Source organism: Prosopis cineraria, unplaced genomic scaffold, assembly GCF_029017545.1.
Source record: "Prosopis cineraria cultivar Desert tree isolate PC_DT_omini unplaced genomic scaffold, ASM2901754v1 PC1178, whole genome shotgun sequence".
Taxonomy (NCBI): Eukaryota; Viridiplantae; Streptophyta; class Magnoliopsida; order Fabales; family Fabaceae; genus Prosopis; species Prosopis cineraria.
Genome location: NW_026556503.1, coordinates 18,966 through 32,128, shown reverse-complemented (window position 1 = coordinate 32,128; position 13,163 = coordinate 18,966). Strand labels below are relative to the sequence as shown.

General features: G+C 34.7%; 1 protein-coding gene across 1 annotated transcript; it reads left to right on the top strand.

Moving 5' to 3' along the window:
• The first annotated feature begins 7,107 nt into the window (after nucleotides 1–7,107).
• On the top strand, nucleotides 7,108–11,877 carry LOC129299497 (S-adenosyl-L-methionine:benzoic acid/salicylic acid carboxyl methyltransferase 3-like). Its single transcript, XM_054937967.1, has 5 exons — nucleotides 7,108–7,182; nucleotides 10,507–10,911; nucleotides 11,041–11,295; nucleotides 11,500–11,639; nucleotides 11,676–11,877. Exons 1-5 carry the CDS (start codon nucleotides 7,108–7,110, stop codon nucleotides 11,875–11,877), a joined length of 1,077 nt encoding a protein of 358 aa, XP_054793942.1.
• The last annotated feature ends 1,286 nt before the right edge of the window (nucleotides 11,878–13,163 follow it).

The following is a 13,163-nucleotide window of genomic DNA, read 5'->3' as shown; positions in this document are numbered from 1 at the left end:
ATGGTTCAGTTGGCTAGTATGATTATGCATGTAATATTTACTGTATCATTATATGTTTATGTATTAACTTGTAAATGAATAATGTTTTATTTCCTTGTTTATAGTTCTACTTGTTAATAGATAATTTTGGATTCTTTTGGTTACTGAAACTTTGTCTCACCCCATAATTACAATTTTATAGGTTTAGATATTGCTAGTAGCAGAGGAAAAGACTTAGGCCAAAAGTAGTAGAACTACTACATTGTTCTTTTGAAATTATGTAATGAATTTTTATAGTTGTAGATAACAATGTTTATAAGTTGTCATAGAAATGCATGAATATTTTTTGTTGCAATTGTATGACTATTTGTGTATGTATCTTAGCCTTAAGATATGAAAATATGGATAATATTATAGAAGGGCTGAGACAATAGTACAAGTACATGGTTGCATGTTTTGAAATTTTTATTATGTGTGAAATTTAGCCAAATTGTCCATGATTGCATGATTATTGATAAAAACTACTCAATTAGGTGTATAATGGTCTATTAGATATAGTTAAGGTCTTAGTAGTAGTTAATAATGCAAGGTTAAGGTTTGGGGTGCTTGGATGTGGAAAAGTAACAAAAATAGTCATTTTACATCTAGGTGTCCAACTTTTTGATGAAATATCATATTGAGGTGAAACTTGTGTCATTAGTTAAATTATGAAATAAGCTACGTGTAGGTACTTGAATTACTCCAATCGTACATCGTATGTAAAAATGCCATACATTTGTAATTTAAGCAGAAAAGTTGTTCATGATAGCTTTTTGCCGTCATAAGTACGTGTGTTGCGGTGCATGGTACATAAATGTGAAATTGCCTTTTCTATGCTGTGCATTGCAGCGAACACAACTCGTGCCGTGGCATGTGGCATGGTGAGAAAAATCCTCACCACACTCACACGCTTCATTCTCAAGCGCAATCCTTTTGCTCAAATCTTCTCATTCAACATTCCAATAGGTCAAAACACTAGATTATCATCCAAAATCCTAATCAGTCACTAATTTACTAATTTACTCTTAATTAGCAATTAGTTTAAAAATTAGGAATTCAGGATGTTATAGTAACTAATTTTAATACTCCAGACAATAGACTAAAATCAGTACATCCTGGGTATAAATGCTTCTCTACATTAGTGCATAAGTTATCATACACATGTACTCATTCAAAAGCCTCTTCCTCAACATTATGAATCATGTCCTCTGACCGATCTTCACCTATATCTACTTCATCATGAAGATTGTGATTAACTTCCACATATTGAGATGTGCCACTATGATTTCCAATCGTTCACCATACCAAAATCATATCGTATAATTCTTGCAAATCCCATCATAAATCAAGTATTCTCTTATATGGGCAATACTTAGTCTCCTCTGATTCAAGCAATTTATACAAGGACAAAAGAACCTCCTATTATTATCAACAATATTTTTCTTAGCAAATTCCAAAAACTCATTCATGCCATCATTATATTTATCACTCATTCATCTAGCATCCATCCAACTACGATCCTCATGTTACTACCTAAAGAAGAATATAACTAATGTGCATGTTATTGTCTTCAAACTACTTCAAAAATGTAAATTCCTAATTAATCTAAGATTTTAAGTAAATTGGGTAAAAGACTAAATTTTAAAAAAATTTGGTAAAGTCTCCCCTAAAAATTAGACCTTCCAAAATTTTATAAGAGACAATTCATAATTTTACACCAAATAAATAATCACTTGCACCAACCTAAGGCCTTATGAAGCCACTAACAGCACTTCCTCAGCAATCAATATCAATAATAATTAAATTTGAAACAATTTAGGAGAAAGAATGAAATTCACAAAATTTTGACATAATTTCTCCTAAAAATTAGACTTCGTTCAAACAAATTTTACAAGCAAAAAATAATAGTTTCATACCTCCATTCCTTCAAACAACAACAATTTGATCACACATGCAACAATCTAGGGCATTAGGCAACACTCTTAACAAGCAATTTTACATAAAAAGTAATTAAAAGTAATGAAATAAAATCAAATAGGAAGTTAAACTAAAATTAAACTTAAATTGAAATCAAAAATAATTAATATATATAAATTAAAAAAATGGCAACTTACCTATTGGCTAAGAAATGGTGAGGAAGGAGGAGAAGAGGGGCAGAGGGTGAGGGGAGGGGAGGGGTGGCGGAGTGGGAGGGGTAGAGGGGTGGGTAGGGACGGAGGGTGAGGGACGGCATGGGAGGGGAGGTTGAGCGGTGAGGGGTTTGAGTCAAAGATGAAGAGAAGTGAGGGGTAGAGGGGTGAAGAGCTAGGAATAAGAAGCAATAAAGATGAAGTGAGAGCATGTGGAAAAATGAAGAGGCACGCAAGAATTTTTTTATTATTATTTAAATGGTTTTCATTATCTCAAAGGTTTTCAATTGTATTTTAAATATTTAATTGATTTAACCTTTTTATGATTACGGTAAGCTTAGGAGGAATTAATGGCTCCTAATTACTGTTGTATATGTAATAATTGTGTGGTGATTATTGATAATGTCAAGGTAGATATTATAATGCTGTTATGGTAATATCTAGTAGGAAGATCTTTAAAGGGAAACCCAGCCAATGACATGGTTAATCACGTGCTCTTGAGGCTTGAAAGGATTCTATGGCTACACAATTAGATAATAGCCATAGATGGCCTAGAGACCAATAGTTGATAACCTCTGAAAATCTTCTTCATTGCTAAACTTAACTAAGAAACATTTCATTGATGTCATTTAGCTAAAATTGCTTGAGGAGTCACCAAATTAGCTGGAGTTGCATCTCAAGCTGATGATAACCAATTCTTTGCCCTAGCAGTTTGATCACCATAAATTAGGTGGAGTTGCATATCAATTTTTTTTCTAGGTGAAGGAGCAAAAATATCCATAAATTGATCAGCCAGGGGCACCCACTATCTTAAAGTGAGGAAAAGGGAAAAAATACCCATAACGTTACATAGGTGGGTGTAAAAGTAATCAAACTATTAACTTTGATCTAACACCATTAACTTTGACTATTAAATGCTAACTGTTCATGCCACATGTTAGTCTTTACTAACGTGGACTAATAAAGGGGCAAAAATACCCATGAAGTTATCAGTCAGCAACAAACACATCTACGAAGTCATCGGCTAAGAACAAAAATACCTATAACGTTTCTAGAGATTGTGTAAAAGTAATCAATCTATCAAATCTCCTAAATGTTGATCATTTAGCTGATACCTAAGTAGAAGTTGACTATTTTTTGGCTGATGTAGAAAAAAAATATTCCCAAATAAATTTTTACGAATGTTAATCGATTATCGTATGAGTACCCATAATGTTACTTTAGTAGGTGCAATAGTGGCTAATCTGTCAAAATCCATGCCACATAACTTCTTTCCATTGCCATGTATTTCACCTCCTTCCTTCCTCCATCTCCATACTCTTTTTCTTGTTTGCAAAACTTGATATTCAACATATTGAGATAGGTTGTACATAATCAAACATTGAGATTGAGCATACCTCCTACACCACCCTACTTTAAGAACATTGTTACAACCTTAAGCAATTTCATTGATGATAGGTTTAAAATTTTTAAATAATTTTTGCCACTGTTGCAAAGAAACAAGCAATGTAATTTGATAGTCAGTCAAAATGACATTTTCTCAGATGATATTCATACAATGACCAATTAACCTCCAAAGAATTTCATCTGGGAATATTTTATATTTATATCAGCAAAAAAATGGTCAACTTTTGCTTAGGTACTAGCTAAACGGTTAACATTAAAGATATTTGATGGATTTGTCACTTTTGCATCAACTCTAGAAACATTATGGGTATTTTTGCTCTTAGCTGATGACTTTGTGGATATTTTTACTCCTGGCCGATGAATTTGTGGATATTTTTACCCCTTTATTAGTCCACATTAGTAAAGAATGACACGTGGTATGCATAGCTAGTATTTAACGATTAAAGTTAACGACGTTAGTTTAAAATTAATGGTTTTGTCACTTTTGCATCCACTCATGTAACATTATAAGTATTTTTCTTTTTCCTCATTTTAAGATATTTGGTGCCTCTAACTGACTACTTTGTAAGTATTTTTGCTCATTTACCTTTGTTTTTCCAATAGAGGTTCAAATTCTTGAAGATGATTGAGGGTAATGAGTCCCTTCAACTTCAACGTGAATATTTTGGTGCTGATTAAGTTTAGTAATTTTTTTATCAGCCTTAGCTTGAAATGTAGAAAATTGGTTTTCCTACTTATTTTGGTACGCTTAAGAAAACGGAAATTAAAATATCATTTTCACTTATACGTCGGTGGAACGAGAACAAAACTGTCCAACACTTCAAATTTTGTTACCTGATGTAGTATACATGTTTAAGGGATCACGGAGATTGCATATGGACCACTTTCTGTATTGTCATGTTCTACAATTTACTCGTTTTCAATGTTGCTTAAATCTTATAGTATCATTCATTGCATATGCATGTGGACTACTTTCTACAATTTACGATGCAAACTAACAATACTTTATAAAAAAGACTTTTCATTTTTATCAATTTAAACTTTTAATTTTGCATTCCCTACACAAATTCATTAATTAAGCCTACACGTAAATACAATCGGAAAAGGAAAGATATATATACATACATACATGTGTGTGTGTGTGTGTGTGTCATATGTGATGACGGTATTAACCCAACGTCTCTCCCTCTGTTTTCATTAATATAACCTGAAATGTGATCTACCGTCTTATCCCTTCAATTCTTAATATCATCATCGTTTTTCCTTTGAAATTAATAATGCTATTCAAAATATAAAAGAGTTTTGTAATTTTTTTTTTCCAAAACACAAGTTTAATCTTTTAACTTTATACAAGATTTTATTTTAGTTTATTATTTTTATAAAATATTTTTTCAATCCTTTAACTATAATGTCATTAGTTTCATCATAAAAAAAATTACATTGGTCTTTTAAATAATAATAAAATATTTTTAAATGTTGCCACACTAAGTTTAATTTTTTAAAATAAAAATAATTCGTGAAAAAAATAATCATTTAAAATTAATAAAAAAAGAAATTTTACATTGATCTTATATTTTAGCTTTAAAAAAAAATAGTTGTAGCATGCTTCTGGTGCGAAACAAAAAGAATAAGAAGAAAGAACATAAACGCATACCCAAGAAGATAACAAAATTACAATGAGTAAACAACAAGGACTAAAATTGAATATGGTTTAAATTTTGCACTAAAGTAAGAAATATATATATTTACTTATGTCAAACATATTTACTATTACCATCTTAAATTTAAGAATCGTTTAGTTCAGCAAACCTGTGCTTCTATAGATCTATCTTAAATTCAAAATAAAGAATATTGTTGCATTTACAAAGTGACAAAATGAGGATTGTTAAAGAGAACACAAATTATTATTGTTATTTTATCAAAACTTGAAAATGCATGTGGCCGACACATTCGTTGAAGTTAAGAATTGCAAGCATCAATCAAGGTCATGATCCCAATGTTTCTTATCACCTTAAATAATGCAGCACGCATTTTGTTCTTTAAAACAAGTTTTGGCGAGTAGGGTATTGAGACGTCAGAGGTGTGAACTCAACAAAATGAGGAGTAATGATGTTGTCAAATTTACGATGGTTTCTGTTGATTGCCAATTATTCCAGAATATTCCAACGATACTTCCTCCGGCTAATCTCATTTATATTGTTCGAGAGGGATTGATTTTTGGGAGAATTACTGTAAGCTTCCATTTAAGATAATTAATTACTATCAGATCCATTATTTTAATTTTTCTAAGCTCAATTACAATAGACCTAGGAGTAATTAATTATCTAAAGTGAAACTTGGATATAATTCTCCCTTAATTTTTTTTTGTCTCAATTATAAGAGATGTCGTTATTTTTTATTGCAATTTTCTCTTTTACTACCCCTGTTAAGTGTCAGTGTATATTATTTAATTTTTTTAAAAAAACTTATATACTTAACCTTATATAATTAAAGTTTTTATTTTTAAATAAATTAAGATATATAGTTTTACGATTTTCTATGTATCAGAAGTATAAATACAATCAATAGGAATAGTTGTTAACATATTCTTATCAAATCTTGTCTTCTGGGTGGTGTGATTCACATCATGTATCCCGTTTCATTAAATCCACATCTCGTTTTGACAACCACAAGTCCACATGAGCACATTAGCAAGAATCTATAAATGGGTGGTTGAAATTTCGTCTTTGAAGAAATACGTAAACATTGACATCGTACGCATCGATATATTATATGGTTGAAAATTTATACTTGAAATGTTGAATAACGAATCTATTGATTTATTGTTTTTATAACCGACTGTATGAGTCCATTTATTTTTCTTAAGATTTTTGTATTGTGTAATGATATAGAATAGCCGATTATATATGATTAAATGGCACAAAGCGACCTTGATCACAGTTCAATGGAACAAAGCGACAACATGAGGTTTGTTGAAGAAAATGATATGATTAAATTTAATTTGAGAAACAACGCTGGAGCATGCACGCAAGTGGCAACGTTGCCATCGTTCTGGAATCCGACTCTTGACAACCTCACTACTGCTTACCTCATATCAGTGACGGAGGCGCAGTGATACAGACACACACGGACTAATTTAGTTTACAAGACAACCAATCATACAAGATAACCAATCATACTAATTTATAAATGGCGAAGACTGAGCAAAACGTGGGGCCCGTTTCTAAACTTGTTAACCTCAACTTTGATTATCATGAAACACCGTATTTTAATTTGTCTGCGGAGTGCAGAGAACGGACTCGTCTGTGTTCATTGATTGTTAGCAACAAAAAACATAACGAATTTTATTATCCTCTGATGAAAAAGATTGACAGACCAGCGCCGGCCACAAAACATTTTGTTTTCTCCCACGCATGTAAGAGCCCCAGCATCTATAAATAGATTACTCAAAAGTCACATGACACTCAAAAACACAGAAGCAAGGGATACTTGAGAAATCATTAAAAAAAAAAAAAAAAACCAATACATCAGAGAGAAAAAAGACGCCATGAATATGGAGGTAACTCAAGTGCTGCACATGAATGGGGGCGTGGGAGAAGCAAGCTATGCAAACAATTCCTTAGTTCAGGCATCATTCATTAAACAATTACCACTTTTAATGAATTGCATCTTCCTTGCCACACCAATATTTCAGAAAATTGAAACTATTTGATCAGTAACACAGAATACAACAACAACAACAACAACAACAAGCCTTTATCCCACTAGGTGGGGTCGGCTACATGGATTGCAAGACGCCATTGTGCTCTATCATTTATTAAGCTTTTAGAAATATTATTAATTAAGAGATCACGTTCAACAACTTCCAAGAGTGTTCTCTTAGGCCTTCCTCTACCTCTCTTAATCGGACTCAAAGTTATATGTTCCACTCTTCTCACTGGTGCCTCCCTTGGTCTTCTTTGTACATGCCCAAACCATCTCAACCGATTTTCTACCATTTTTTCCTCAATAGGTGCCACCCTCACTTTTTCACGTATGTGCTCATTTTGAATTTTATCTTTACGTGTATGTCCACACATCCATCGTAACATTCTCATCTCTGCTACTCCAACTTTATGCTCTTGCTGTCCCGTTAGAGCCCAGCATTCACTACTATATAACATTGCCGGTCTGATAGCAGTACGATAAAACTTTCCTTTAAGTTTATTAGGCACCTTACGGTCACAAATAACTCCTTTAGCTTTTCTCCAATTAAACCACCCAGCTTGAATTCTATGTGAAATATCTCCACTGATTTCGCCATCATTTTGAATAATGGCTCCCAAATATCTAAACTTTTCCACTTGAGGTATGATTTGATCTCCCAATTTCACTTCCAAATTATTTTCGAATAGTCCTTTACCAAATTTACAATATAAATATTCCGTCTTACTTCTACTCAGACGAAAACCTTTCGACTCCAATGTCCTCCTCCATAACTCAAGTTTGCAATTAACCTCTTCTCTTGTCTCTGCTAGAAGAACTATATCATCCGCGAAGAGCATACATTTCGGGATTTCCTCTTGAATATGTTCCGTCAAAACATTTAAAATCAAGTTGAACAAATAAGGACTCAGAGATGATCCCTGATGCAGTCCAATCTTTATAGGAAAATCCTTTGTTTGACCACTAGGCGTTCTTATACTAGTTTTTACCCCCTCATACATATCTTGTATGGCTTTAATATAAGCAATCCGTACTCCCTTTTTTTCCAACGCTTTCCAAAGCACTTCTCTTGGTATACGGTCATAAGCTTTTTCCAAATCAATAAAAACCATGTGTAGATCTTTATCTTTACAACGATACTTTTCCATTAATCCCCTTAGTAGATAAATTGCCTCTGTAGTTGATCTACCTGGCATAAAACTAAATTGATTCTCAGAAATACTTGTCTCCAATCTCAACCTGTGCTCAATTACTTTCTCCCACAATTTCATTGTGTGGCTCATGAGTTTAATCCCTCTATAGTTAGTACAATTCTGAATATCTCCTTTATTTTTATAAATAGGAATTAATGTACTTCTCCTCCACTCATCAGGCATTTTCTTGGACCGTAAAATCACATTAAATAACTTAGTTAACCATCTCACCCCTTCTTCACCTAAACATTTCCACGCTTCGATAGATATACAATCAGGTCCGTTAGCTCTACCATTTGCCATTTTCTTAAGAGCTTCCTTTACCTCCTTATCACGTATTTTTCGATAGAATGACAAATTTTGTTCTCCTTCACCAGTTACTAAATCCTCCAAGTTACTAGATGAATCCTCTCCATCATTGAAAAGTTTAGAAAAATAAGTCTCCCATCTATTTTTAATTTCATCATCTGTAACTAAAATTCTTCCCTCTTCATCCTTAATACACCTTACCTGTTCTAGATCTCTTGATTTTCTTTCCCTACTCTTGGCAATCTTATAAATATTTTGCTCTCCTTCCTTCGTCTCAAGGTTCTTATAAAATTCTTCAAAAGCTTTGGAACGAGCTTCACCCACAGCTCTCTTAGTTTCCTTCTTAGCCATACGGTACCTCTCCCAATTTTCCTCATTGTTACACAAATGTATGGCTTTAAAACAGTTCTTCTTATACTTGATTTTGTCCTGTACACTATTATTCCACCACCAAGACTCCTTATCTCTCGACCAGAACCTTTCGATTCTCCCAAAACTACTTTTGCAACCTCCCGTATCTTTTTAGCCATATCCTCCCATATGATGTTAGCACTTCCCTGAGAATCCCAAATTCCTTTATCCAAAAGATTTCGCTTGAAAATATCTTGCTTCTCACCTTTTAATTGCCACCACCTAATCTTTGGTGTTACTACTTGTCGACGTTTTTGGATTTTACTCATAATACACACATCAAGGACTAGGACCCTATGTTGTGTCGTTACAGCATCTCCAGGGATCACCTTACAATTTTTACAAAGTTTTCTATTGTGTTCCTAACAAAAGAAAATCAATCTGCGACCTTGAGGCTCCACTTTTGTAAGTGATGAGATGCTCATCTCTCTTCTTGAAACAAGTGTTGGCAATCATAAAATCATACGCCAATGAGAAATTAAGAAGAGTTTGCCCTTCATTGTTTAGCTCTCCAAAACCAAAACCACCATGCACCCTCGCATACTGACCAGCTTCCCTCCCGACATGCCCATTAAAGTCTCCTCCAATAAAAATCTTTTCACTTTGTGGTATGTGTCGAATCAACCCCTCCAGATCCTCCCAAAATAATTCCTTAAGACTGGCTTCTGTCCCGACTTGTGGCGCATAAGCGCTAACAATATTAACAGTCTCACGTCCAATTATCATTTTTAAAGAAATAATTCTGTCTCCAATTCTGCTAACTTCTACAACGTTCTTCTTCCACTCCTTATCTATAATGATGCCTACTCCATTGCGTGCACTTACTTTTCCTGTATACCAAAGTTTGAAACCTTGAATATCCTTAGCTCCTTCTCCACGCCATTTTGTTTCTTGCAAGCAAAGGATATTGATTTTCCTTTGAATCATAACCCCTACAACCTCTACAGATTTACAATTTAATGTCCCAACATTCCAAGTACCAAATCTAATTTTGCTCTGATGGACTAACTTCTTTAGCCGCATGCGTCCAGAATGATGCGGTAGCCCTTGCTCATTTAACACTACATCCGGGCGCCGATGCAGCGGCTCTAACTCACTTATCACTGTACTCGAGCCATGCAGCGCGTTACTTACGGGCAACGACCTAGCATTAACATTATAACGTCTATTGTCCATGTTCATGATAGATTCAACAAATTTTTACATTGGCTGTTGATGGCCTAACACAACCCTCCTCCTTTACCCGGGCTTGGGACCGGCTATAAACATAGGCGGAGTTAGTAACACAGAATACAACTTAATTGTAACTCTTTTTTTTAGTTGATGGGAAACAGCAAAAGGTGCTGACACTGACAAAGCCGATTCGAGAGGAAGCCATAACAACCTTGTGCTGCAAAACGCTCCCGGAAAGACTAGTGATTGCAGACTTAGGTTGCTCTTCTGGTCCAAACACTTTCTTTGTGGTTTCTGAAGTTATCAAAACAGTGGAGAAGCTTTGCCGGGAGCTTAACCTTCTATCTCCAGAATACCAAGTCTTCTTGAATGATCTTCCAGGGAATGACTTCAACAACATCTTCAGGTCTCTTGGAAGCTTCAACGACAGACTCAGTCGTGAAATGGTTTCTAGGGTTGGTCATGGCTTCTTAGCCGGGATCCCTGGTTCCTTCTATGGCAGGGTTTTTCCTTTAAGAAGTCTCCATTTTGGCTATTCCTCTTATAGCCTTCAGTGGTTATCTCAGGTATCATAAATTCACTGGTTTGAATTGAGATTGTTGAGATCCTTTTTTCTCCTCTTATATGTCGTAAACAATTTTGCATAAATTAATATAATGTTTGATTATTGATGATGATTTTGGTTAATGCTTAAGGTTCCCAAAGGAGTGGAGAACAATAAGGGCAATATCTACATGGCACGCACAAGCCCTTCAAATGTGTTGAAGGCTTATTACCAACAATTTCAAAAAGACTTTTCATTGTTTCTCGAGTGTCGTGCAAAGGAAGTGGTGGAAGGGGGCTTTATGGTGCTCACATTTTTGGGTAGAAAAAGTGATGACCCCTCTAGCAAAGAAGGTTGCCTTATTTGGGAACTTATGGCCACAGCACTCAATGACATGGCCTCCATGGTAATCATATTTTTAATTTTAACTTCCAGCGTCCTTTTCATGATTGATATGGAAAAGATTGAACCCGTTATGCCATCCTAACAAGATACACATTGCTGTCACCATCTCTATCCTTTAGGCTTGAGGATGAAATTAATATACCTCAATTTTCATATGCAAAAAGTACCTAACGTACTAATATGTTTTACCATGAGTTAATTACAGGGAATTATAAAAGAAGAGGAAGTGGACTCGTTCAATATACCCCAATACACACCATCCCCATCTGAAGTAGAACAAGAGATAGTGAAACAAGGGTCATTCAGCATCAATAGCATGGAGGTATCAGCAGTGAATTGGAATGCGTACGATGATTGGAATGCAGTAGACAGTGAATTTAGTAAGTCCGAAGTAGTGAGTGATGGTGGATATAGTGTCACAAAGTGCATGAGAGCTGTGGCCGAACCCTTACTGATTAGCCACTTCGGCGAGCGTATCGTTGAAGAAGCTTTCAAGAGGTACCAAGAGATCTTAACAGACCATATGTCCAAAGAGAAAACTGAATTCATCAATGTCACCTTGTCTGTGACCAGAAAAGCGTGATCACAAGGGTTCATCGTACTTTATATCTACATATTTGAAGACTGAAGTTGTCTTAAATAATTTCTCATTTGAGAATAGATGTATTGAAGCTTTGAATTTGTGGATGTTTGATTTGCATATGTAGACGTGAAAGCATAGGTCCCTCCTTTTAATAAGTTCCAAGATTTTTTATGTATCAGAAGTATAAATACAATCAAAAGGAGTAGTTGTTAACATAATAAGTCTTCTCTTCTAGGTGGTATGATTCACACGTCTCTCGTTTCAGTAAATCCACATCTCGTTTTGACGACCACAGGTTCAAATGAGGACATTGGCTAGAATCTATATGTGGGTCCCATCTATATATTATGTAGTTAGATGAATTTTTCACTAAAAAGGAAATAGTCTGAAAAGGCGCACAGTGCCTAGGCCCTTTATTTTCTTTATATAGAGGTAGGGTTAGAAACCCTAGAATAAATAATAATGTGTACATAAAAGTGGGAAAAATAAAATTACAACACTACCCACAAAATATCTGCTAAAGCAAGGAGTGGGCCTAATTCATTTCAGACTGAACATAAACGTATTGGGCTATTGTGTTGATATTGGGCTTTTGTGTTAATGTTTCAACACGCCCCCTCAAACGAGAGACTAGGCTTTTCATGAGTCCGAGTTTGTTTTTCAGTGTCAGAAAACAAGAATGACTCATTGCCTTTGTGAACAAGTCTGATAAATTCTCTGAAGAAGGAACATATCGAACCAAAAGCTTTCGATCAATCACTCTATCTCTGACAAAATGAACATCAAGCTCTATATGTTTGGTTTGAGCGCGATATACAGGATTAAAAGCAAGAGTAGAGGCACTCAACTTGTCGCACCAAGCTATCGGGATACAATTTAGCTTAACTCCAATTTATTCCATCAAGAATTGAAGCCAGGCATGTTCGGTAGCAAGATCTGCAAGAGATCTATATTCTGATTCAGTGCTTGATTGGGCGACAACATGCTATTTCTTGCCAAACCAAGCTATGAGAGTATCATCGAAGAAGACACAATATCCTCCAAAGGATTTTTGATCGTCTATGCAACATTCACAGTAGAAAATCCGTGTAAGTTGAGATAATTGCTTGGTTGAATGTAATATGTCAGATCTTTTGTTCCCTTTAAGTATCGCAGAAGATGCTTCACTGCTTGCTAATGAACAGTAGTTGGAGCTTGTAAAAATTGACTAAGTTTGTTAACCACAAACATAATATCAGGCCTGGTGTTAACTAAGTATTGTAATGATCCAATGGCTCTTCTGTAGA

Excerpts from the sequence above, each read along its gene's own strand:
- LOC129299497 (XM_054937967.1), top strand. The coding sequence starts at position 7,108 with ATGGAGGTAACTCAAGTGCTGCACATGAATGGGGGCGTGGGAGAAGCA. Across the intron at positions 7,183-10,506 it reads CAAACAATTCCTTAGTTCAG|CAAAAGGTGCTGACACTGAC; the intron begins GCATCATTCATT and ends GATGGGAAACAG. Across the intron at positions 11,640-11,675 it reads TCAGCAGTGAATTGGAATGC|TAAGTCCGAAGTAGTGAGTG; the intron begins GTACGATGATTG and ends CAGTGAATTTAG.